Source organism: Cyphomyrmex costatus, unplaced genomic scaffold (genome assembly GCF_001594065.2).
Source record: "Cyphomyrmex costatus isolate MS0001 unplaced genomic scaffold, Ccosl1.0 scaffold123, whole genome shotgun sequence".
Lineage (NCBI taxonomy): Eukaryota > Metazoa > Arthropoda > Insecta > Hymenoptera > Formicidae > Cyphomyrmex > Cyphomyrmex costatus.
In genome coordinates, this window is record NW_017275207.1 from 396788 (window position 1) to 415944 (window position 19157).

General features: G+C 34.1%; 1 protein-coding gene across 2 annotated transcripts in view; it reads right to left on the reverse strand.

Annotated features, from left to right (window-relative positions):
- The window catches only part of Pkc53E (Protein C kinase 53E), a 64545-nt gene extending 47251 nt beyond the window's left edge, over positions 1-17294 (reverse strand). For both annotated transcript variants that reach the window (XM_018550544.1, XM_018550543.1), the window contains exon 1: positions 16804-17294. In XM_018550544.1, coding sequence (XP_018406046.1) covers positions 16804-17000 — 197 coding nt within the window. In that variant the 5' untranslated portion in view covers positions 17001-17294. The remainder of the gene's footprint in view (positions 1-16803) is intronic.
- Between the last annotated feature and the right edge of the window lie 1863 nt (positions 17295-19157).

Consider the following 19157-nt stretch of genomic DNA (forward strand, 5'->3'; position numbering starts at 1 on the left):
CGAAAGGAATGAAATCATATTCATGAAAGAAAAAGAATTTTTCACGAACGTGCCATTCATATATCTAACAACAAAAATAGCGCTAAAAGAAAGTATAATTTTTTAAATAAATAATAAATTGAAAGAGAGAGAGATCAATATTTATAATCAATTATTATTTGATAAATAATTATAATTTTCTGATTACTCGTCAATTTGTATTTAAATATCAAAATTTGTGGTTCATGAATAATCTTTAATTTATGAAACTTCGATTCATAAAATTCTGATTCATGAATTATTTATTATTTAAAGACTATTATAGAGATTTTTTTACAAGTAAAATAACAGGAACAAAACATTTTTGTATCTTAATTTTTGAAAGACGTGTATCTTTCAGAGGATTATGATTCGTTATTTTTTATCTATACTCTATTGGATAATAATCATAAAGTTGCTACGCATATTGTATTATAGGTACAAATAAAATTTTATAATAATAAAAATAATAATGTATATACAACAAATAGTTTTTTGTATTGAAAGTCTATTCAATTCTTTTTACAAAAATAATACGTATAAAAATTGTCTTTGGTATAGCATTAAAACATAGTATGGCATTAAAATATTAACGTGCGACTTTTTATTTATAAATTCATAATTTTAAATTTATCATCAAATATATAACGCAAATTTCATGAATAAAATTTATATAATTGATATTATCAAAATTGGACTTGGTTAGAGGACGTGAGCGTGTGTGAATGCGAGCTTTAACTTTAACTGCGAGATAGATTTAGTGATATTATCAAAATTTGCGATAACAGTAAAAACTTTGCAACTACTTTATTTGCATATCAGTTTATATTTTTCAAATATGTTATGATTTTCAGTTTATATTTTTCAGATTATACTGTTATACAAATTTCAACATTGCGATTTCTGTCAACACTCGGAATAGAATTGCGAAATTGGAAATCACATAGTATTGCGAAGCGGAGCGATCGGAAAAATATTATGAAAATGTTCTTCGCACAGATTTTGCGAAGTAAAGCAATTTTCACAAAAATATTGTGCAACAACGAAGTAATGAAATAAATAGAAATTAAATTCGTGTTATTAAAAACATTTTCAAGATATTTTTTATGCTTCAAATTTAATTTGTAAATATTTCGCGATAAACTATCACTGAAAAATTCGTAAATCCTGTATCCTACCACAAATATTCTAAACATAAACTTTCGAATTAAATCGTAAATTTTACAAAATTGCAATTCTGCGAATTTCATGTCGCAAAATGAAGTAAAGTAAAATAAAATGTAATCTATAAAACGATATAAAGAAATCTCGATCTCGATCTTGAACCACTTCCAACGATAAAAGTACTATAATATAATGGAAGATCCATGGATATTGAAGAACATTGCGTAAAATAGTAAGACTGAAATTACATCCGGTGTTTGGATCTTATAGGCATTATTATTCTTTGATTAAACATATTTTTTAATATTTATGATTAAACATATAGGAATTAAAATATTCTTATAAAATATCTTTAATAGCAGAATGGAACTTACAAGTAAAAACAAATTATTAGACTGGGGATTGTTCCAGCTTTCGATAAACTTTACCTCATTGTCTTATACTTTTACTCCTTTTTATCAGTTTCTAATAGGTAAATTATCACATAGTTTTTTTAAAGATAAAACAATCGGCCCTTTTTCTTTATATAAAAAATCTTACTTTGTGAAATACATCACACATAAAATGAAATAAACAACAGAATACGACCGCTGGACCAATAAACATCCTCCATAAAGACATTGATTCACATACAATAAAATGTTAATTGATCCAACGGTCTTATACTATACTGCAGTTTATGTCATTTTGTGTGTGATGGGTTTAACTCGGCAAAAAGGCAAGACAAAACAGAAAGAAGTCAGTTAAAGCGTAGTCATATTTCGTAACAAAACTATTACTAAATGATTTTTTATTGTCAAAACTATGATTTTAAATTAATATTGTTTAACACAATAACAAATGAAAATAAACACATAATAACAGATGAAAGTAAACACAAGGCACTGTAAGATTCAAATTGATGTTAAAAATAAAAAGAGCGACGATTTGTTATTGATTCAAATACATATTATACATTAAAAATTTATGTCCTTTGATAAATTTTCTAAATAAGATACGAAAAATAGCTCTAGTTATACAGTTTATTTAAATCGAAATGAAATGTATCTAAGAATTCGGTGTCGGTTTACAGATTGAGACTATTCACTGTGAGAGAATATTTGTATCTATAATTACATGTGTTATATATATGATATTACATGTGTTATATATATAATTATTAGTCTTATAATATTAGTAATAATAACTACATGCAGAGTTGGCAACCAAAAATGACTGTAGCAATAATTATTATTACTACAATAGCTATACAGTGTTACAACTTAAATATTAAATTTATAGTCATTTTTAGGTATAATCATATAAAATATTCATTTCCTTATTATTGTATACCTGATGATTATTTAATAGAAATTGAATGTGAATCTTTTGAAATATTTTGTGTTCCTCTTTTGCGGCCAATAATACTAGCGAATGATGAGGCCGCGTACTACGATATACAATACCGTATTGTACAAGTGCCACAAAAGTCGGAGTTTGACCAGCTATTTTCATCCCGAGTTCGGCCGCTCTTTCTCTCGTCCGGAGCGGCCTTCCTCTAACCCTTGATTTTTATCGATTCGCTACTACCCTCTTTCTTCTCTCCCTTATAACCTCACCACAAAGCAGTCCTTGTGACACGCCATGGTAAAATGGCTGTTATGTGTATGTCCGTGTCGGCGAAAGCAAACAAAGGGACTGACAGAGAGAAAGAGAACGGGGAGACGTGAAGAGTAAATTGTAAATTCAATAAAAAACGCGAAAAATTCGCCTCGCATTTTTTTCCATTATTCCACTCTTCGCTAACGAAAATAACGAATAGAATTCCAAAGTTGATATTAAAAGGAATAGATAGCCTCGATTCTGTAACTGATCGGCAAAAGAATTTCGTAATATAGATCCGGGAACTGATTTGAAAGAGTGAGAAAAAGAAGGGGGAGGGCGATAGGGTCGCGAATATCACAAGTTATGGAATTCTCAAAATGGAATCAAGCAAAGTAGTCGGAAGCATATGCAGACGGTCGTAACTTTCGCATAGTGAGCTATTTGCATCCTCTGCTAGATGCACAGAGAGACGAATGGTGATATTCCGGAGTCTGATAATAATTTTACGATTCCCCCAGCAAGAGTTTCCCATCTAAGTAACTAAAATTATGCCGCCCATAATTTTATCCTCATTTTACAAACTTAAGAAGTTGACAAGTAGTTATGAAGTGAATTATTCCACGAAACCTTGCCTTGAGAAATCGGAGGACCGAGTTCCCCTCATTTCACACGAAATATATATATGTATAAAATCTCCACGCAAATCCGTCCCTGCACTGCAGATGCCTCGCGTATCACCGATCGGGTCAAATATAGGTAAATTGCACGAGTAGGATTGCTAGATTTTTATCACATTGCGTCTAATGACGGTCAATTTCGAAGAATTGAGCTGATTCGCATTTGACCTCGGGGTCCGAAAGGAGAGTGCGCACATGCATATATACTTACACACAAAACCGTACATCTATATGTCGGATGCTGCAACGTGTAATGGCGGTATATGTATAGCGCCACTTCCATTTCACCTCCGTCATCTATTGGAAGCGTCGACTTTCGTACAGTACGCCCGGCTGTACATCGACAAGCCCCGGTGGTGTTTATTGAAAGCAAATGAAGCGCCCTTTCGTTCTCTATACCCTGCTGCCATAAAGTCCAGCCAGCAGAACTTCTTCGCTTCCTTTCCTTTCCTCCTTAACTTTACTATATTATTTCCACTTGAATCTATCGCCGGGTTAAAGACCCGTCACTCCAAACTATCGACTCTCGTCTGGCTGTTGCTGTACGGAACGGCTCTTTCGCTCACCCAATCGCTTTTCAAATATTAACACATTAGAAAGATTAATACGGAAATCTGGACGTAATCTCATGTCCTGCGGTAGATTTTGATGCAATCCCCAAAAGTTGGCCCGCCTCGTTGGTTTCTACTTAAATAAAACATTTTCATGCTGATTTATGCATAAGCGCCTAGTGAGAATACTAAGAAATAGTAGATATCTAAATAAGTAGTATCCAAATATACATATAATAGAATATCTAATCGCTTAACTTTATATATAAACGAAAATTGAGAGTTTATTTATAAATATTACAGTAAAATTATATCGCAAAATATATGTGTAAAAATATATACATATATATATATATACGAAGTTAGCAAAATTATTGTAAAGTTATAAAAGATTTGAGAGAAGTAGTCGTTATACAATCATAAAACAAAATAATATAATTTGAGAATTATTTTTCTCCATGAATTCTCTTATCGGATTCTGTTTAAACAAAGATTTTAATTCTCTTGTATTTAAAATCCTATTTTTTCAAATTTATTATACTTAGATATATTATATGTTATGTGAAAAGAATATTTTACCACATTTTTTTATATTTCCCGAAATATAGGTACTATTATAATAGAAAACTCGCACTCGAGATCCAGACTTAAATAAATCTTGTTTAAACTATCTTTTAAAGTGTATTTATCAGAATATTAAATACAGCGTTAATCTAAAAATAATATACAGTAGAAATTACAAAGTAAAATCAGTCGATTGTAATTCAATGAGAAAATTGAAAATAACATGTTTTTGAGATGTGTGTAAAATATCCAATACTCCATACAGCTTCACATATTCATGTTCTCTCTCGTTGTACCGAATACGCGAAGCAAATACGCGTCGTTTTCTATTCGATCGAGCCAACAACGCAATGCGGTCACCTGTACCGCGCCGATATGCAAGTGGATCATTCGTTTATCGCTACTTCAAGCGACTCGTAACTCTATCCAGGGCAATCTAATTTCATTATTCCGACGCAGACGATAAACGTGGGTGCAATTGCAGACAGCGGAGCTATCGTCTAAGCGTTGCCATCGTTGTGACATCGATATCTCGGCAATACTTCAGCTTGAGATCGCGCAATAGAAGGTGCGAAACAGAATGATGTGATATGAAATAAAACAGATCTAACAATTGTAAGTGTCACGTAATTGTTTACGATGCAACGATGTCTCGTACAACGTAGATTAAAAGACAGATTTCCAGAATGCGTTTTTATTGCCACCGGAAAATCTAATAACAACGATAACGATAATATCTACTTTTACGATCCAAAGTAGAAAAGCAAAGATTGCAACTGTATGTATATATATACAATATCGACAATTAATTTATAATCTAGAAAGTTAAAACATCTAGAAAGTTAAACGCGGTGACATTTAAAGCGGCGAAATTGTGCTATTGTGTGGGCAGAAATTAAATTTTATAAATTTTTAAATCAAACCTTACGCGATGAATATTACTGTTTATTCTACTTTGTGTACTTTAAACAACAAATCGAAAGTGAGAGAAACTATAGTAAACTAAAGTTTTAAATTAAAACCGAGATTAAAACATATAAGCGAGTGATATTGTTTATTGAGATATTTATTGAGAAAAAATATTTTAAATAAAGGCTTTTAATATCTCTTATTAGTAATAACAAATAATTTTGTTTCTCTCTTTTTAGCGCATTTCCTTAATCAAAAAAAATGGACGGAAATTAAAAAAAATTTTTCTTCTTAAAGATGTGCGTCTCAAATTGTTTATCTAAAGCAAGGTTAACAGACAGCTTAGACAACATTAAAAAAAATTTAAAAGTTTACCTTCATTTTTCTTTTGTTTGAGGAAACCACTAATAAGTAATATTTTAATATTGTTCTTTTTTGTTAATAATAAAACATTAAAAACTTTTTTGAAAAATATTTTTTCTCTTAATATATAATTAAAGACAAAACGACACTCACGACTGCCTAAAAATTAAATTCGAAAACACAAAACACTATTTCTTATTTATACTTCGTAGACTAAAAACTGTAAATAATAAACAGAAAATAAATATACTGCGGACAAAGAAAATGTTTGAAAATTGCTTATGTAACATGGGCGACAAAAAGTTGCAGAGATGTAGTCACCGAAACTTTTCAAGAGGCTTATCATCACGTCATGGCTTGACAATCTTGTAGCATCGTCGTATCCCTATATCGCATGTAGAGTTCCTATAGATTATCGGCCGTTCATATATTACTGCCAGTTGTCAGTACAGTATACATGTAACGCTAGATTTTCAATATTGACAGTCAACATGCAGTAATATACGAATATGACCTATATATAGAGTCTAGCCATTTACTGTGATTGTTTTCATTGGTTAATCCTAAATCTCCTCAAAATGGAGCAGTACCGATCAAAATTTAGCATTCATTCAAAAGACATACATACACACACATTCACACCAGATTCACATATATACAACCATTTTGTGGTGCGTGGCTAGAGTCTATATTATAGGAACACTAGTCGCATGTAATGAACCTCAGGAACCATATAACCTAATAAAAAAAAGTCCCTAATGCCCGTACAGAGCGTCGATGTCGCAGCTGCGTAATTGCGTAACGCCATGGGAGCACTTGCCTCAACGTAATCTCGTTACAGATTGAATGAAGCACCGCAAGCTACACGGCCGTGAACTTTCATTGAAAAGAAAGAAGGGATAACCCAATAGCCATCGTCCAGTGTCTCTTAATCGCATCGATATTACATTGGATTAATTCTTTTTATTGATTTACGCAATACGCTTTGTTATGCATCGTTGTACTTATTAACTCATTTAGCCCAAATTTTGATGAAAAGTTAAAAGTATAAAAAAGACTATATGAAGAAACATATTTTTTAATCAAATTTATATACATATTAGTTCAGCGCTTTTAAATTTTTTGTGTATTATTTTAAATATTAGTATGGCCTAAACAAAAAAGTACGTACATACAAGTTTGTTTAGCTCCTTTAAAAAAGCATTTGAGAATGAAATTTTAACAGATGACAACTTTCTTAGTATAAAGTAATTTGAAAACGATGAAAAAGCACTTTGTCAGATAGTAATTCATATAAATTCAATAATCCTCAATTTTCTCTCTATGCAGGTACTTTGTTAACTCCAAACAGGAGTATGTAACACGAGTTATATAAATATATATGTATGTACATACGCAAGAACGTTTTACACAATGTGCTATATAGATACATATTACAGCGTTACATTTATAAAACATGCTGCCAAGTGAATTTGAGAGATATGCAGCGAGAGAAACGTAACTATAACATCCATAAACCGTTTTGCATAATGGACAATGAAAGCGCAATATTCTTTTCATACCAAAAATAAATTGTGAATTAGACGCAAATTGTAGTTTGAAATCGAAATAAATTTACATTAATTCTGCAAACGCAAGAAACATCACTGATTTTATTTTATTCTAGAAATTCCAAAAAAAAATCAATAAAGAATGTGAGAAAATTTTTACATAAAAAGTATAAAATAATTTTCTACGTGATATTAAAACTATAGTATATATGTTAAAACAAACATTATTTTTACTATATTATATAAAGATTTTTTTCTTTAGAAACAAGTAAAATTATTAAATTTGGCCGATAATTAAACCATTTTATCCACTTGGTAATAAATAGATTTATTTAGATTTAATACACAAGTATATAAGAAGTAATCAACACCGGTACACGATAAATAGAAAATCGTTGCATCATCTCTATCGTTGCAATATAAAAATGTTTTCTAAAAAAATATCTCTTTAAATCTTAATTAAGTATTGATTAATCACGTTGCCATGTTTAGTACATACATTTTATAAAAAAAACTTCTCTCTGAGAAAATATCTTTTAAAAACTTCTTAAGAAGGTTTTACTTTGTAAGTATTTACCAGTAAAGATCTTTGTGTTAATAAGAAGATAAAGAAAACATAAGTACAACAAGGAAAATGAAAAAATGGAAAAAATTAGCGATAATCTTAAAAAAACTGTTGAGGTAAATGATTAAATGAAAATATTATATAATGAAAGATCAACAAAAAAATAACACGAGGAAAAATAATAACGAGTCTTCCTGTCTTTCAATTATGTACGGTTAATGGCTACGAGCGTCATATGCGGAATATTTTGCTTCTTATTAATCAAATATTAGTGACAATATCCGATTGATTTGTCGATAGTAACGACATCGCGGTTGTTAGCGATTTACCGCGATCGAACTGGATCGTGATGTGATTGCTAAAGTATTCGCATGTGTTTGGCGATGAAACAATCGGAATAATTTACTCTCATCCAATCATCAATCACGCGTCGCAAATATGAGTTCCAATCGAGTATCTAACGACTAATGAAACTCGTTTAATTTCAAATATAATTTAATTTTCGATAAAATACAAAATTCGGAAAGCACAATTTTACGTCAATATAACGACCAGGTTCTTTCATATCTCACTTCATGTCCGATACATCGAAGAAAAAAAAAACCGATAAATCAACAGTATCCGCAAAACGTTTCCGCAGAAGTTCTTTGTTCTTTATTTTCTTTATCGCTTTAACGTACAATATTATCACAAAATTACATTCGATAGTTAAAATGACACGTTTGTACAAATTTCTAATTAATATCGATGATACAAATTACTCAAATGTAAGAAAATAAAGATCTTTTTTAATTCTACATGTGTTTTAAAATTAAAATTTGTGCTTGTAAACAATTGCCAAGTCTGAAATTGGTCTGAGTTGTTCCAATTTTAATGAGGATAATGTAAAGTGTGATCAAGAGCTACTGTCTAGAGCTACTGTCATAAAGTTGTCGATAGAAATGACTTTTCGTAAGTTCCAACATCGGGATGGAAATAGTAACAGCATCTTCGCGCCTTTAACAAGAGAAGTCGTCCGCCTCGTAAGAAAACTCATTACCGAAGATACATCAAAGTTTACAATGTAATATTCAAACACCGTATTACAGAATTCAAAAAAAACCTCATAAACTAGTGCTCCCATAATTTCAATTTAAACGAATGTAATTTACATGTAAATTCAACGTGCTATTTTATCTTAAAAAACTTTCCAGCTTTTATGTCACGCAAACTTATATTTTTGACGTAAAATCAAATTTTCGAATTTTCTGTTTCAGATTTTACTTCTCGTCGAAGAGCGTTGGGTGCCCGTTTTTTTATTACCATTTTCTATTGCAAAAAACGGAATGCGAGTATAGGTCAATAACTGTGAGTTCGTCGCAAACTCGTCGGTTGTACAATGTTTGTGTGGTATATGTGTGTATGTGTTCGCACAGATGTGTACGAAACATGAGACAGTCTGTCAGTAGCAAGTGGACAGAAGGGTCAGATGTTTTGTGCGGCGATTTATAGGCCTAACATGTAGAGACGCTCTACATACGTGTGCGCGTATACATATTGTATTCGTGGTGGACTCGATATATTTTTATGAAATGCACGCTAAAATCTGGGACTTCTTTCAAGATTACATTCAAATCGCTGCGAACAGCGAGAAAAGAAATGTAAAACTTAAAGAGCTATTATCATGTGACAAGAAGAGCTTCTTCTTAAAAATGACTTCATAAGGATAAAAGATTCACAGACAGAAAAGATCGAATTTTTGAAAGAAGTTAATGAGACAGATATATCTAAAGATAATATATTTTTTTTATTATCTTTATTTTAAAAGTAGGTTTCAAGAAAGGATAAAAAAAAGTTTGTAAATAAATAGTTGACACAAATCAATTAAATAGTTAACACAAACTTGTAATTATGTGTTAAATCAGTTAAATTATTGATGTAACATTAAGACAATTATTGTATTTGGAAGCTTACTTTGGTGAGAAGCTGTGGTATTAACCTAGATTTGTACAAGTAGCAAGTGTCTTAAGTGTAGGATCAAGTGGAATCACTGAATATAAATAGATCAGTACACAATGACTTTCCAATAATTAAATTAGTAATTACCATTTTGATAATTTTGTGAAAATTATTAATTAAAAAATAAGTATTAATTAAATTAATTATTCTTCTCTCTCTTTCTCTCTTTCTTTTACTTCATAATAATTTTATATATATCTAAAAATAAATAAAATTGTATAAACAGAAGTATACCGAGTAATAATATAAAAAAATAGTTTTATAAAATTAAGTGAACATTAGTTTTTAAGAATCGTCATTGCCCCAATCTATCGAGCAGTTTTAATACGTCAGCTAACTTTACATCATTTCTTAGTATGAGATTGTTAAGAATGATCGTTGAGAATGTTAAAAATGTGTCAGCTAAGTAACAGCAGCACAACGAAATTAATTACGTGTGAGGGATAACTATAATAGTGCCAATAGACATAGCTTTTGTTCCACGTAGTAGTCAAGTATGAACAAGTTAATGGATCAAACGATCATGTTATGTACGGATTTCCTCTTCGATAAAGTGACTAGAGAAAACCGCAAGACTCGATAACGATGTATAGGTTAAAAAGTGAACCGTCGTTGTCGTAATATGTTGACGCACGTATAAAATCAGGAAACCTGTTAAATAAATCTTATTTACCGTAACATATCATATATGATATGTGTATGTATATGTGCACAAAAAAAGCTGTGTGTGATTAGATCAATACGTGCAAATAAAGTGAACTATAATGTTGTTTTGCAATTCAGAAGCAAGAAATCGTGATATAGATATCAGTCTTTTGCTAAAATGGTTAAATAAGTCAAGAAAATTGTAAATCGAAATAATGCTCATAAATTAAAATTATAGGGTATTCTTACAATTGATTAAAATAAACGCTAAAGCATAAGAAGAATACCTAATTAGAACATCGTTATTTTAATTTTTAATTTTAACAAGTATGGTCCATAAAAATAATACGTTTTTAAACTTATTACTTTATCGATAATCACATTTTAATTTTGATTACAATTTAACATACAAAAGTTTTTTATTTTTAACACTCGTTAAATATAATTTAATATTTTCATTAAAGATGACTCGTTTTTTGTCAGCAATACAAAAGAACTGTATATTATACATACTTAATATGTAACTATTTCTTTTTAATAAAATAGAATATTTTTTCTCTCTTAGCACGACAATGGCTTCTTTCACGCCAATTTAGCATTGAAATAATAAGATTCGTGAACACCGAGAAGTACAATCGGCTAAAAATGCTATATCGAAAGTCATCGACAAAAATGTGCGGACCCGGTTCTATTAATTTGTCATCCCCTTTAACTTTTATATAACATTTACATAACATTTCATCTTTTACACCCGCGTGAATCGTTTCCGAATAACTACTACTTGTCAGTATTCATAGCTTCGTTAGCAAAATATTGCACAACGTCGACGAAGAATTAATTCTTCCCACGTAGTTTTGCCCCACATACGGGATAGTGCAAACTTCGTTATTACTTTCGTTATAATACGCTTAATTAAAACTATTTCCGCGTCAGCAAAGATATAGAAAAAAATAATATAAAAATCTTAATAAAGATAACCTTTATGAATATTATAGCTAATAGATTGTCAAGTTCTAGTTTTACAATAAATTTTTTCATATAAAATTTTATACTTTAAAAATTAAAATAAAATATTTTAAAAAATATATCAAAAACAATAGTTATATAAAATAATTCACTCGGATTTATTACAGATAAGTGCTTGAGAGATGTTAAATCATTATAGGTTTCCGCAACTACGTACATATAACAGTATAACCGTATTTGTTTTACAAAATACTACAATAGTAATAAAAGAGATATAAAAAAATAGCATTTTATATCTCAGAATACAACTTGAAATTATTATTAGTTACGAATCTTCTGTTATAAATAATTATCACTAGAAAAATCAATAATTATAAGCAGACGTGAAATAACATCCATGAACAATGATAATTTTTTGAAGTTTCTACAAAAATTGAAATACAGAATATTGGAAAAAAAAAAGGTATTCCAAAGGGATAAAGAGAGAAGAGGGAACAGACATATATAAATTAAGAAAGAGAAAAATTAGGGTTACGGATTCCGACGGATCCTATATTCAATCTTCAATATTAACACACGGTATAAGGTAGAAAACATACAATAACACTAAAACATGATATAAAGCCTAACCCTTGCGGTATAATTTTATACGGAAAAAAAAAATTTCCTGCGAAACGTTTTTTATTTGCTACACTAACATAACGGAAACTTTTTTCTTTGTGACAGAAACAAATAAATAAATATAAAATTTTTTTCTTTGACAGAAACATTTTGCAACGGCATTCTCTCCTTTTGTGTAAAAATTTTATGAAACAGTAGTATGCAAATACTTCGTCAACTTTCAAAATATACATTTCAACGTCAATAGCACGTGTCTAGCCTACGGATACTATGCTGACGAAAGTGCAGACCTGTCAAAGAGACGCAGGGATGCAAGCATACAACGGGGGCGACCTGGGATACATCATTGCAAAATATATTTCTTCATTACAGTACTTTACAATCGCAGAATATGCAACAAATGCACGCCATCAATCGGCAAGGTCGTTGATCACGGATGCGGGTGAATATTAACAATCGCAAATCATGCCGAACACGACGTTGCGCGTGTCGTGAATTTTTCGATTATTTTCGTATGCGATCGGCGAGCGTATGATTTTTCGATATATAGTTGTGTCTTGTTTTAAATATTAAATGAATTCCTTTCATTTTGCAATGAGATAAGAGGTCTATTCGTATTACTTGAAATTCCCCAAAAATTCACTTCAAATGAGATAAATATATTTAGGCGTTAAAGAGAAACAAAGCAAAGATACTGAGTGCAAAAAGTGCAAGTAACATAAATAGAACCTAAGAAGTCACTTCTATTCGAATATTCGATAAACACGTAACTAATACTTTCGACTAATTACATTTATGTAATGTATGCATAAAACTAAATATGTATATGTATATACGTTTAGATGTACAAAATTATTTCAACAAAAATTTGTTGAAAAATGTCTCTCGTTAATCTTCCTATCCATAAATCAGAGAATGGCATTGGTCGTTATCGTTACAAATATGATATGAAGTATCCAAATGAGTCTGTCCTATCTATACCGACGTCATAAATGTCAATGTATCCCATCAATATCTTTAAATGAAAACAACCAATACTGTTCTATGAATTCGAAATAGAAGAGATTTATGCATAGACGCGTTACGTTCGTCCTTCCATCCCTTTACAGAACTTCCAATTTAAATGGGATTCGATCTAATCGAATTGTAACTAAGGATCGATTGTAACAACGTGAACGAAATTTTCAAAGTACTTATTTCCTTAATGTCATTTAGGTCTTCTATTTTTCATCAATGCATGCATACATTCTATAACTTATAAATAATATTAAGAAAATAAGTACTTATATGAAATATCAGAACCATCCATATATGGCAGCAGATTGAAATTTCGTTCCTATTAATACAACATTATACAATAATCCCCAAAAAGTATTATAAATAAGTTATTTGTAAATAAGATTCTATTTATATGTAATTTAATAGGAAGTACTACGTAGAAGGCTTGTAATTTAATGAAGACGCCTTTATAATTTAATACGAGAGAGAGAGTCTATATAAAAATCTTCATAATTTAATACGAGAAATAGTCTGCATAGAAATTTTGCAATTTAATATAAAAGTTTTTATAATTTAATACGAGAAATGCCTGCATATAAATTCACGAATAAATCCAGCTAGTTGAATTCGCGGATATACACTACAAATCACTTTAGTATTATATTGTCTATTTACTTATCAGAGTAATAATAGTCTCATCAATTTACGATTGCACTACTATATAATTTCAAACGACAAATTCATATTGCTTTCATAATTCTAATTTTTATTTATAAAAAAAAAGTTTTTTTTCGCATAATCAGATTTAACATAAAACTTTCCAGATTTTCTTCTAGGCGTAAAGATACGTATAGAACAATAATTGCGTGTTGTAAACAAGCCAATTATAACATGTCACTAGAACGGACCCGAGGGTTTTCTTATCATTAAATCGGAGGTCGAGCCAAGGGTCCTACCGCGAAGGAACGATGGGAGGTCGGCACGTGCGTACGCACGCACGCACGTACGCATGTATGCATACAACATTTATAAGAAACGGCGCCGTCACTTCTCGCGTCGCAACGGAGAGGTTTCTAATTCGGACAGAGGAAGAAGAGCGTGAGTGCGTCAAGGCCGGATCGTTTAATCAAACAGCTCGACTGGTCCGAAAGCATTATTAACTGAATTTATGTATCTGTCTGTCTCGGCTGGAAGAAGAAGATGGACGGATATATCTCATTGTATCGTCACGACATGAGAAGAATCACAATATCGATCGTAGGGAAAAAGAAATTAATTAAGTTCTGAATAACACTCCCACAAATTAATTTTCTCATGACAAATTACTCAACCGAAAATTGGTGTTCTTTCTGTACGTGAACAAAATAGGTATATTGTTCGGTTTATAAATTTCTTCGCAGGCAAGACCGCATTTTCTGCGTTTTCAAATCAATAGGTGCTATTCGTAATTTATCAAGGGACAGAAAAACAATATTTCATATAGATAATTGAAAATGGGGAAGTTAACCGAAAAAGACTGCATTATCCTAACCGAATCGAGTACCTCTATTTATTATAATTAACCCCAAACTCTATTATTAATATGCCATCGAAGGTCCAAAGGTGGCTAGAAGTGGATGACATGTACAAAAGCCGATTAACGATCTGGTGGAGATGGGGAGAGAGATGTAATAGAGAGAGGGAGAGAGAGAGAGAGAGAGAGAAGAGGGAGAAGAAGGGGTGAGAGGAGAAAAAAGGGGGAGGGGAACGCCCTTCCGTGTTTTTTCTTCGTCATGTCATGAACAATCGCGTAATTTCATCGTGAAAATTTCTACGCGATTTTCATCTCGACAATCGAGAGAATATCTTATACAATAGGTATATACATATATGGAATACAGGTATTAGAAAAAACGAGATATTCAAGTGGTATCTATAAATCCATTGCTGCACCATTGTTAATTGAATACTAATTTAAAAATAGCGTATCATTCCACGTACCATCACAGAGATTACCAGTCTTTCGTTATGCATGAGATTGCAAATAAAAACTATCGCAGCGCAAAAACCGATGACAAAACAAGAAAAAAGAATAAATAAACGAGGCAAAATTAGTGCCGTTGTAATCAAACACATAACTGATCGTTCCTGTTGACGTCAAATATCCAAATAAAGCAACGACATGTCAATTGTAGTTGCCATATGTACATAATAAGGATTATCTACTACATTTTTTTAATGTAGGTTGTCAGGCCATTGCTTTAAAATATCGAATAATCAATTGTATTGAAAAAAAAAAAGAAAATATTCATAAACTTTTTTCCCCCTGTTTTTAAGAGTTTGACTAAAAAAAACTAATCTTCATTTTTCAAAGAATGAAGAAGAAGAATACACAATTTTAGGCGGTTTAGACTCATAAATTTAAATGGGATAAGAGATTGGAATTATGGCTGCGTTCCATTTACTGCTCACAGCGCTCTTAGAATTATTTCATCTTTGTTCCCATCCAGCACAGAAGTTTCCAACGAAATACTGCAACACTTCCAACATTACTGAAATATTGCTGGAAGCTGGAACGTTGGAATATCGCTGTAATATTTTCGGAATAATCTATATTGTAAGGTAAATGTGCCAGTTAGTGGAACTTTACCCAATTATTGGACAAAATATAACAAAACTTTTAAATATAAAACTTTTAATGATATGTACGATTTCGAATAAATTCGTTTTACTAAATGTTTGTAAACAAAAAAAAAAACATAGTCAAATTAATAAAAGCTTATAATTTCAAAAATTTTTGTTATTTCGTTTAATAATTGTTGGTCCACTAACAGTCTAACTAGTACATTTATCTTATGGGTTGTTTATCAAACTTTAAACAAGGACAAATGACGCTCATAAGCGCTATGAGCGCCAAATGGAGCGTACCCAAAACAAGCGACATCGATCGTTTTTATCAAAAATCGACCGGAGTAAAATCTCATGAACATTCCTGGGTCGGAGCAGACCTGTCGATGCAAGCCGTCCCGTGATGAGTTTCTCCCCGAGGCATTCACCTACTCTTCTCCCGGGGATGCAAACTCGATCGTTACTGGAACGCATTCGACGCATAGATACATTTATGAGGAGCCAAAGCGTGCCAGTGCGCACACAGTTGATCGTCGTATTCTCGGGAACTCGCTCAAATAATGAGAGTCTAATGATAGGAACGACTGTAACAGTCACAAAGCCTAAAATACGAATAGCAACGCGCGAAACGTTTGCGCAGCGTTTCGGGGAATTCGGGAAAGAGTTGCCTGCAAATTACACTCAACGCCAGACTGTCGTCTGGAGTTACATCTTTGGGAGACGAAAAGTATCATTTCTCTTTTTGTTTTTTCAGAACACAAGATCTTTCTTCGTATTCCATTATGCTCAACAAAGGTGTTATCTAAAAAAAAAAAAACGATACAAAGTCCTTTCTCGATTAATTTTGCTGAAACGAGTCATCGTTCTTCATTGTATCCACAGATAAATATACAATATAAGGGGGGGAAAAAAATTCAATGTATCTAATCGATGCATCCGATCGATCAGTTATCAGTAATAAGACATCATACGATTTAAAGATATGACAAAGAATCGACATACAAAAGGTGTTTATCACTTACCATATGAAGTCCTTGCAATGGCTGCAGAAGGTGGGCTGCTTGAAGAATCGGGGCATAAAGCTGTGATTCTTGACCATGTAGACATTCTTCTTCTTGAGGGCGCCCTTTCGGCCCCGCAATTTCTTGGCGAAAGCGGTATTGGAGTCGCCGGTCCCGAGGGAGTCCTCGCACGTGTTGTTCTCCTGGTCGTCCGCCATGGCTCGGCCGCTGCTACTGACGCTGTTGCTGCTGTTGTTATTGTCTCGCTGACGCCGGTCGATCGACGATGAATCGACTCGCCGACAGCGAGTCCCGTGGGCCACTCGCGGGCGGCTGCTCGTCACCGAGGATAACGCCGGCCTCCCCGGAAAACCTCTCGAGTCCAGATTACGATGCCGCGTTCTACTCTCGGTTACGCGCGCGCGGTTCGTTCCGCTATCCCGACGACGATCGAACTCGGTATATACGGAGTGTGGAGACCGCACGCGGGAGCTGTCACACGGCCCCGACGACCGACGACGGTGTGTCTCGCGCGCGCGACGCTTGACGGAACGGACGATGAGGAGGGAGCGCGCGAGAGAGAGGGGGTGGGGAGAATTAGAGAGAGAGAGAGAGAGCGAGAAGGAGAGAAAGAAAGAAACGACGTCAACGCGCGCGCGTGCTTCTCTCGAGCCCGCGAGACGTCCGCGATCCGAGTGTCTAGGTGTTAGATAACGTACTCTCCAGCTGCTCCTGGAGCTCGCACCTTCTCTCTCGACGACGACGGCTATCTCGACTCCCACGGCTCCACTGGGCGCGCTGTGCCTATATCGCCTTCCTTCTCTCTCTCGATCCGCTTTGACTCCACGCAGGAGTCTATTCCTCCCTTTAACTCGTGTTGTCTTCGTTCCTCTACGGTAGCACTATTACCTTCTCTCTCTCTCTCTTTCAACACCGGTCGCTTGACTCTGTCTAATCTCTCTCTCTCTCTCTCTCTCTCTCTCTCTCTCTTTCTCCCTCCCGCGAAGTGCGCACCTTCTCCGCGTTCCCCACTTTCCCCTCTTCTCCTACTACGCTCGTAATAGCAAATACATACTACTCCTACTACACTTGGGCTCTCTTCTGCTCGCTCCCTCTATCGGGCGATCTCTGGCCTTCCTTGTCTGACGCCCACCTCTTTACCCCCTTTCGTCGCTATACTCCATTTCTTTCTCTCACTCCTCAACGACTTTCTTCTTCCCACTTTCGCCCGCTCTGATTTCTCGTCTCGCTCCCCCCCACTGCTTCGACTGTACTTCGCGCCTTTCCTCGTCGTCGCGAGCCTTCGTCGTCGTCCAGGCACCTGGTTTTGCGCGATGCACCGTCTCCCTCTATCCCAGCGATGCCCCCTCCTGTATAACGCCGACGTTACAGACCGTCCTTGTCCGTTCCGCGGTGCAACCTCGTGACTACCGCACCTCTGTTCTTTTCTCTCTCTCTCTCTCTCTCTCGCCCCTTCGGTATCCCGCGCGCGCGCGAGTTACCCGATAATTTTAGACTCTCGGCGCAGTGGCTCGGCACAGCCACTGCTCAGCCTGCGCTGCGCACTCGAATATCGACATGCGACCGACGGTGGCGGCCACGAGACCCGCGAGCCGCACGCAACGGCGCGGCGCGGCGATGAGATCGGCGAGGAAGATGACAGGAAGGTGGAAAAAAAAAAAACATGGAAAGGAAAAAGCGTATAATGTTTCCGCTTTCTTGCTCCGATTCCTTCCTTCCTTCCTTCCTTCGGTCTGAGCTGTACCACGTCCGAGTCGTGCTTTTCCCTCGTTCTCCTCTTTTTTTTTTGCGCGCGAGATGCATCCTGCAGGCTCGCAGCAGCAACGAGATGGAAGGGAGAGTGCTGGTGGCAGCGGTGATGGTGGTGGAAGCTCGACCTCTGCCTTCATCCACCTATATCCTGATTTTTGCGTCTGTGTACGTGCGTTTTACTCTCCCAGTTTCTCTCCTCTCTCTCTCTCTCTCTCTCTCTCTCTCTCTCTCTCTCTCTCTCTCTCTCTCTCTTTCCTTTGTGTTATCGTTTTCTTTGTCTGTTTGCATTAATTTTATTTTTATGTACTCGTCTCGCTATATTCCTTTTTAGTTTTCACTCTGTAACATGCATTTGTTAAATTCTTCTTTTTTTCGTTACTCGTGCTTTTTCTATTAAATGTCTTGTTCATTTATTTGTATATGCTCTTAAAAGACTTGTTTTAGAACGATAATAAACGCTTTACATCTCTCCCTCTGTTTCTCGTTACTCCTGTCTGTTCAACGAGGACATTCGGTCACTGGACCGCAGAAAGCGTCGGACCACAGAAAGCGACCTACTCCTGGAGGAGACAGAGATCAACCCTTCCAGTCGGACGATTCTA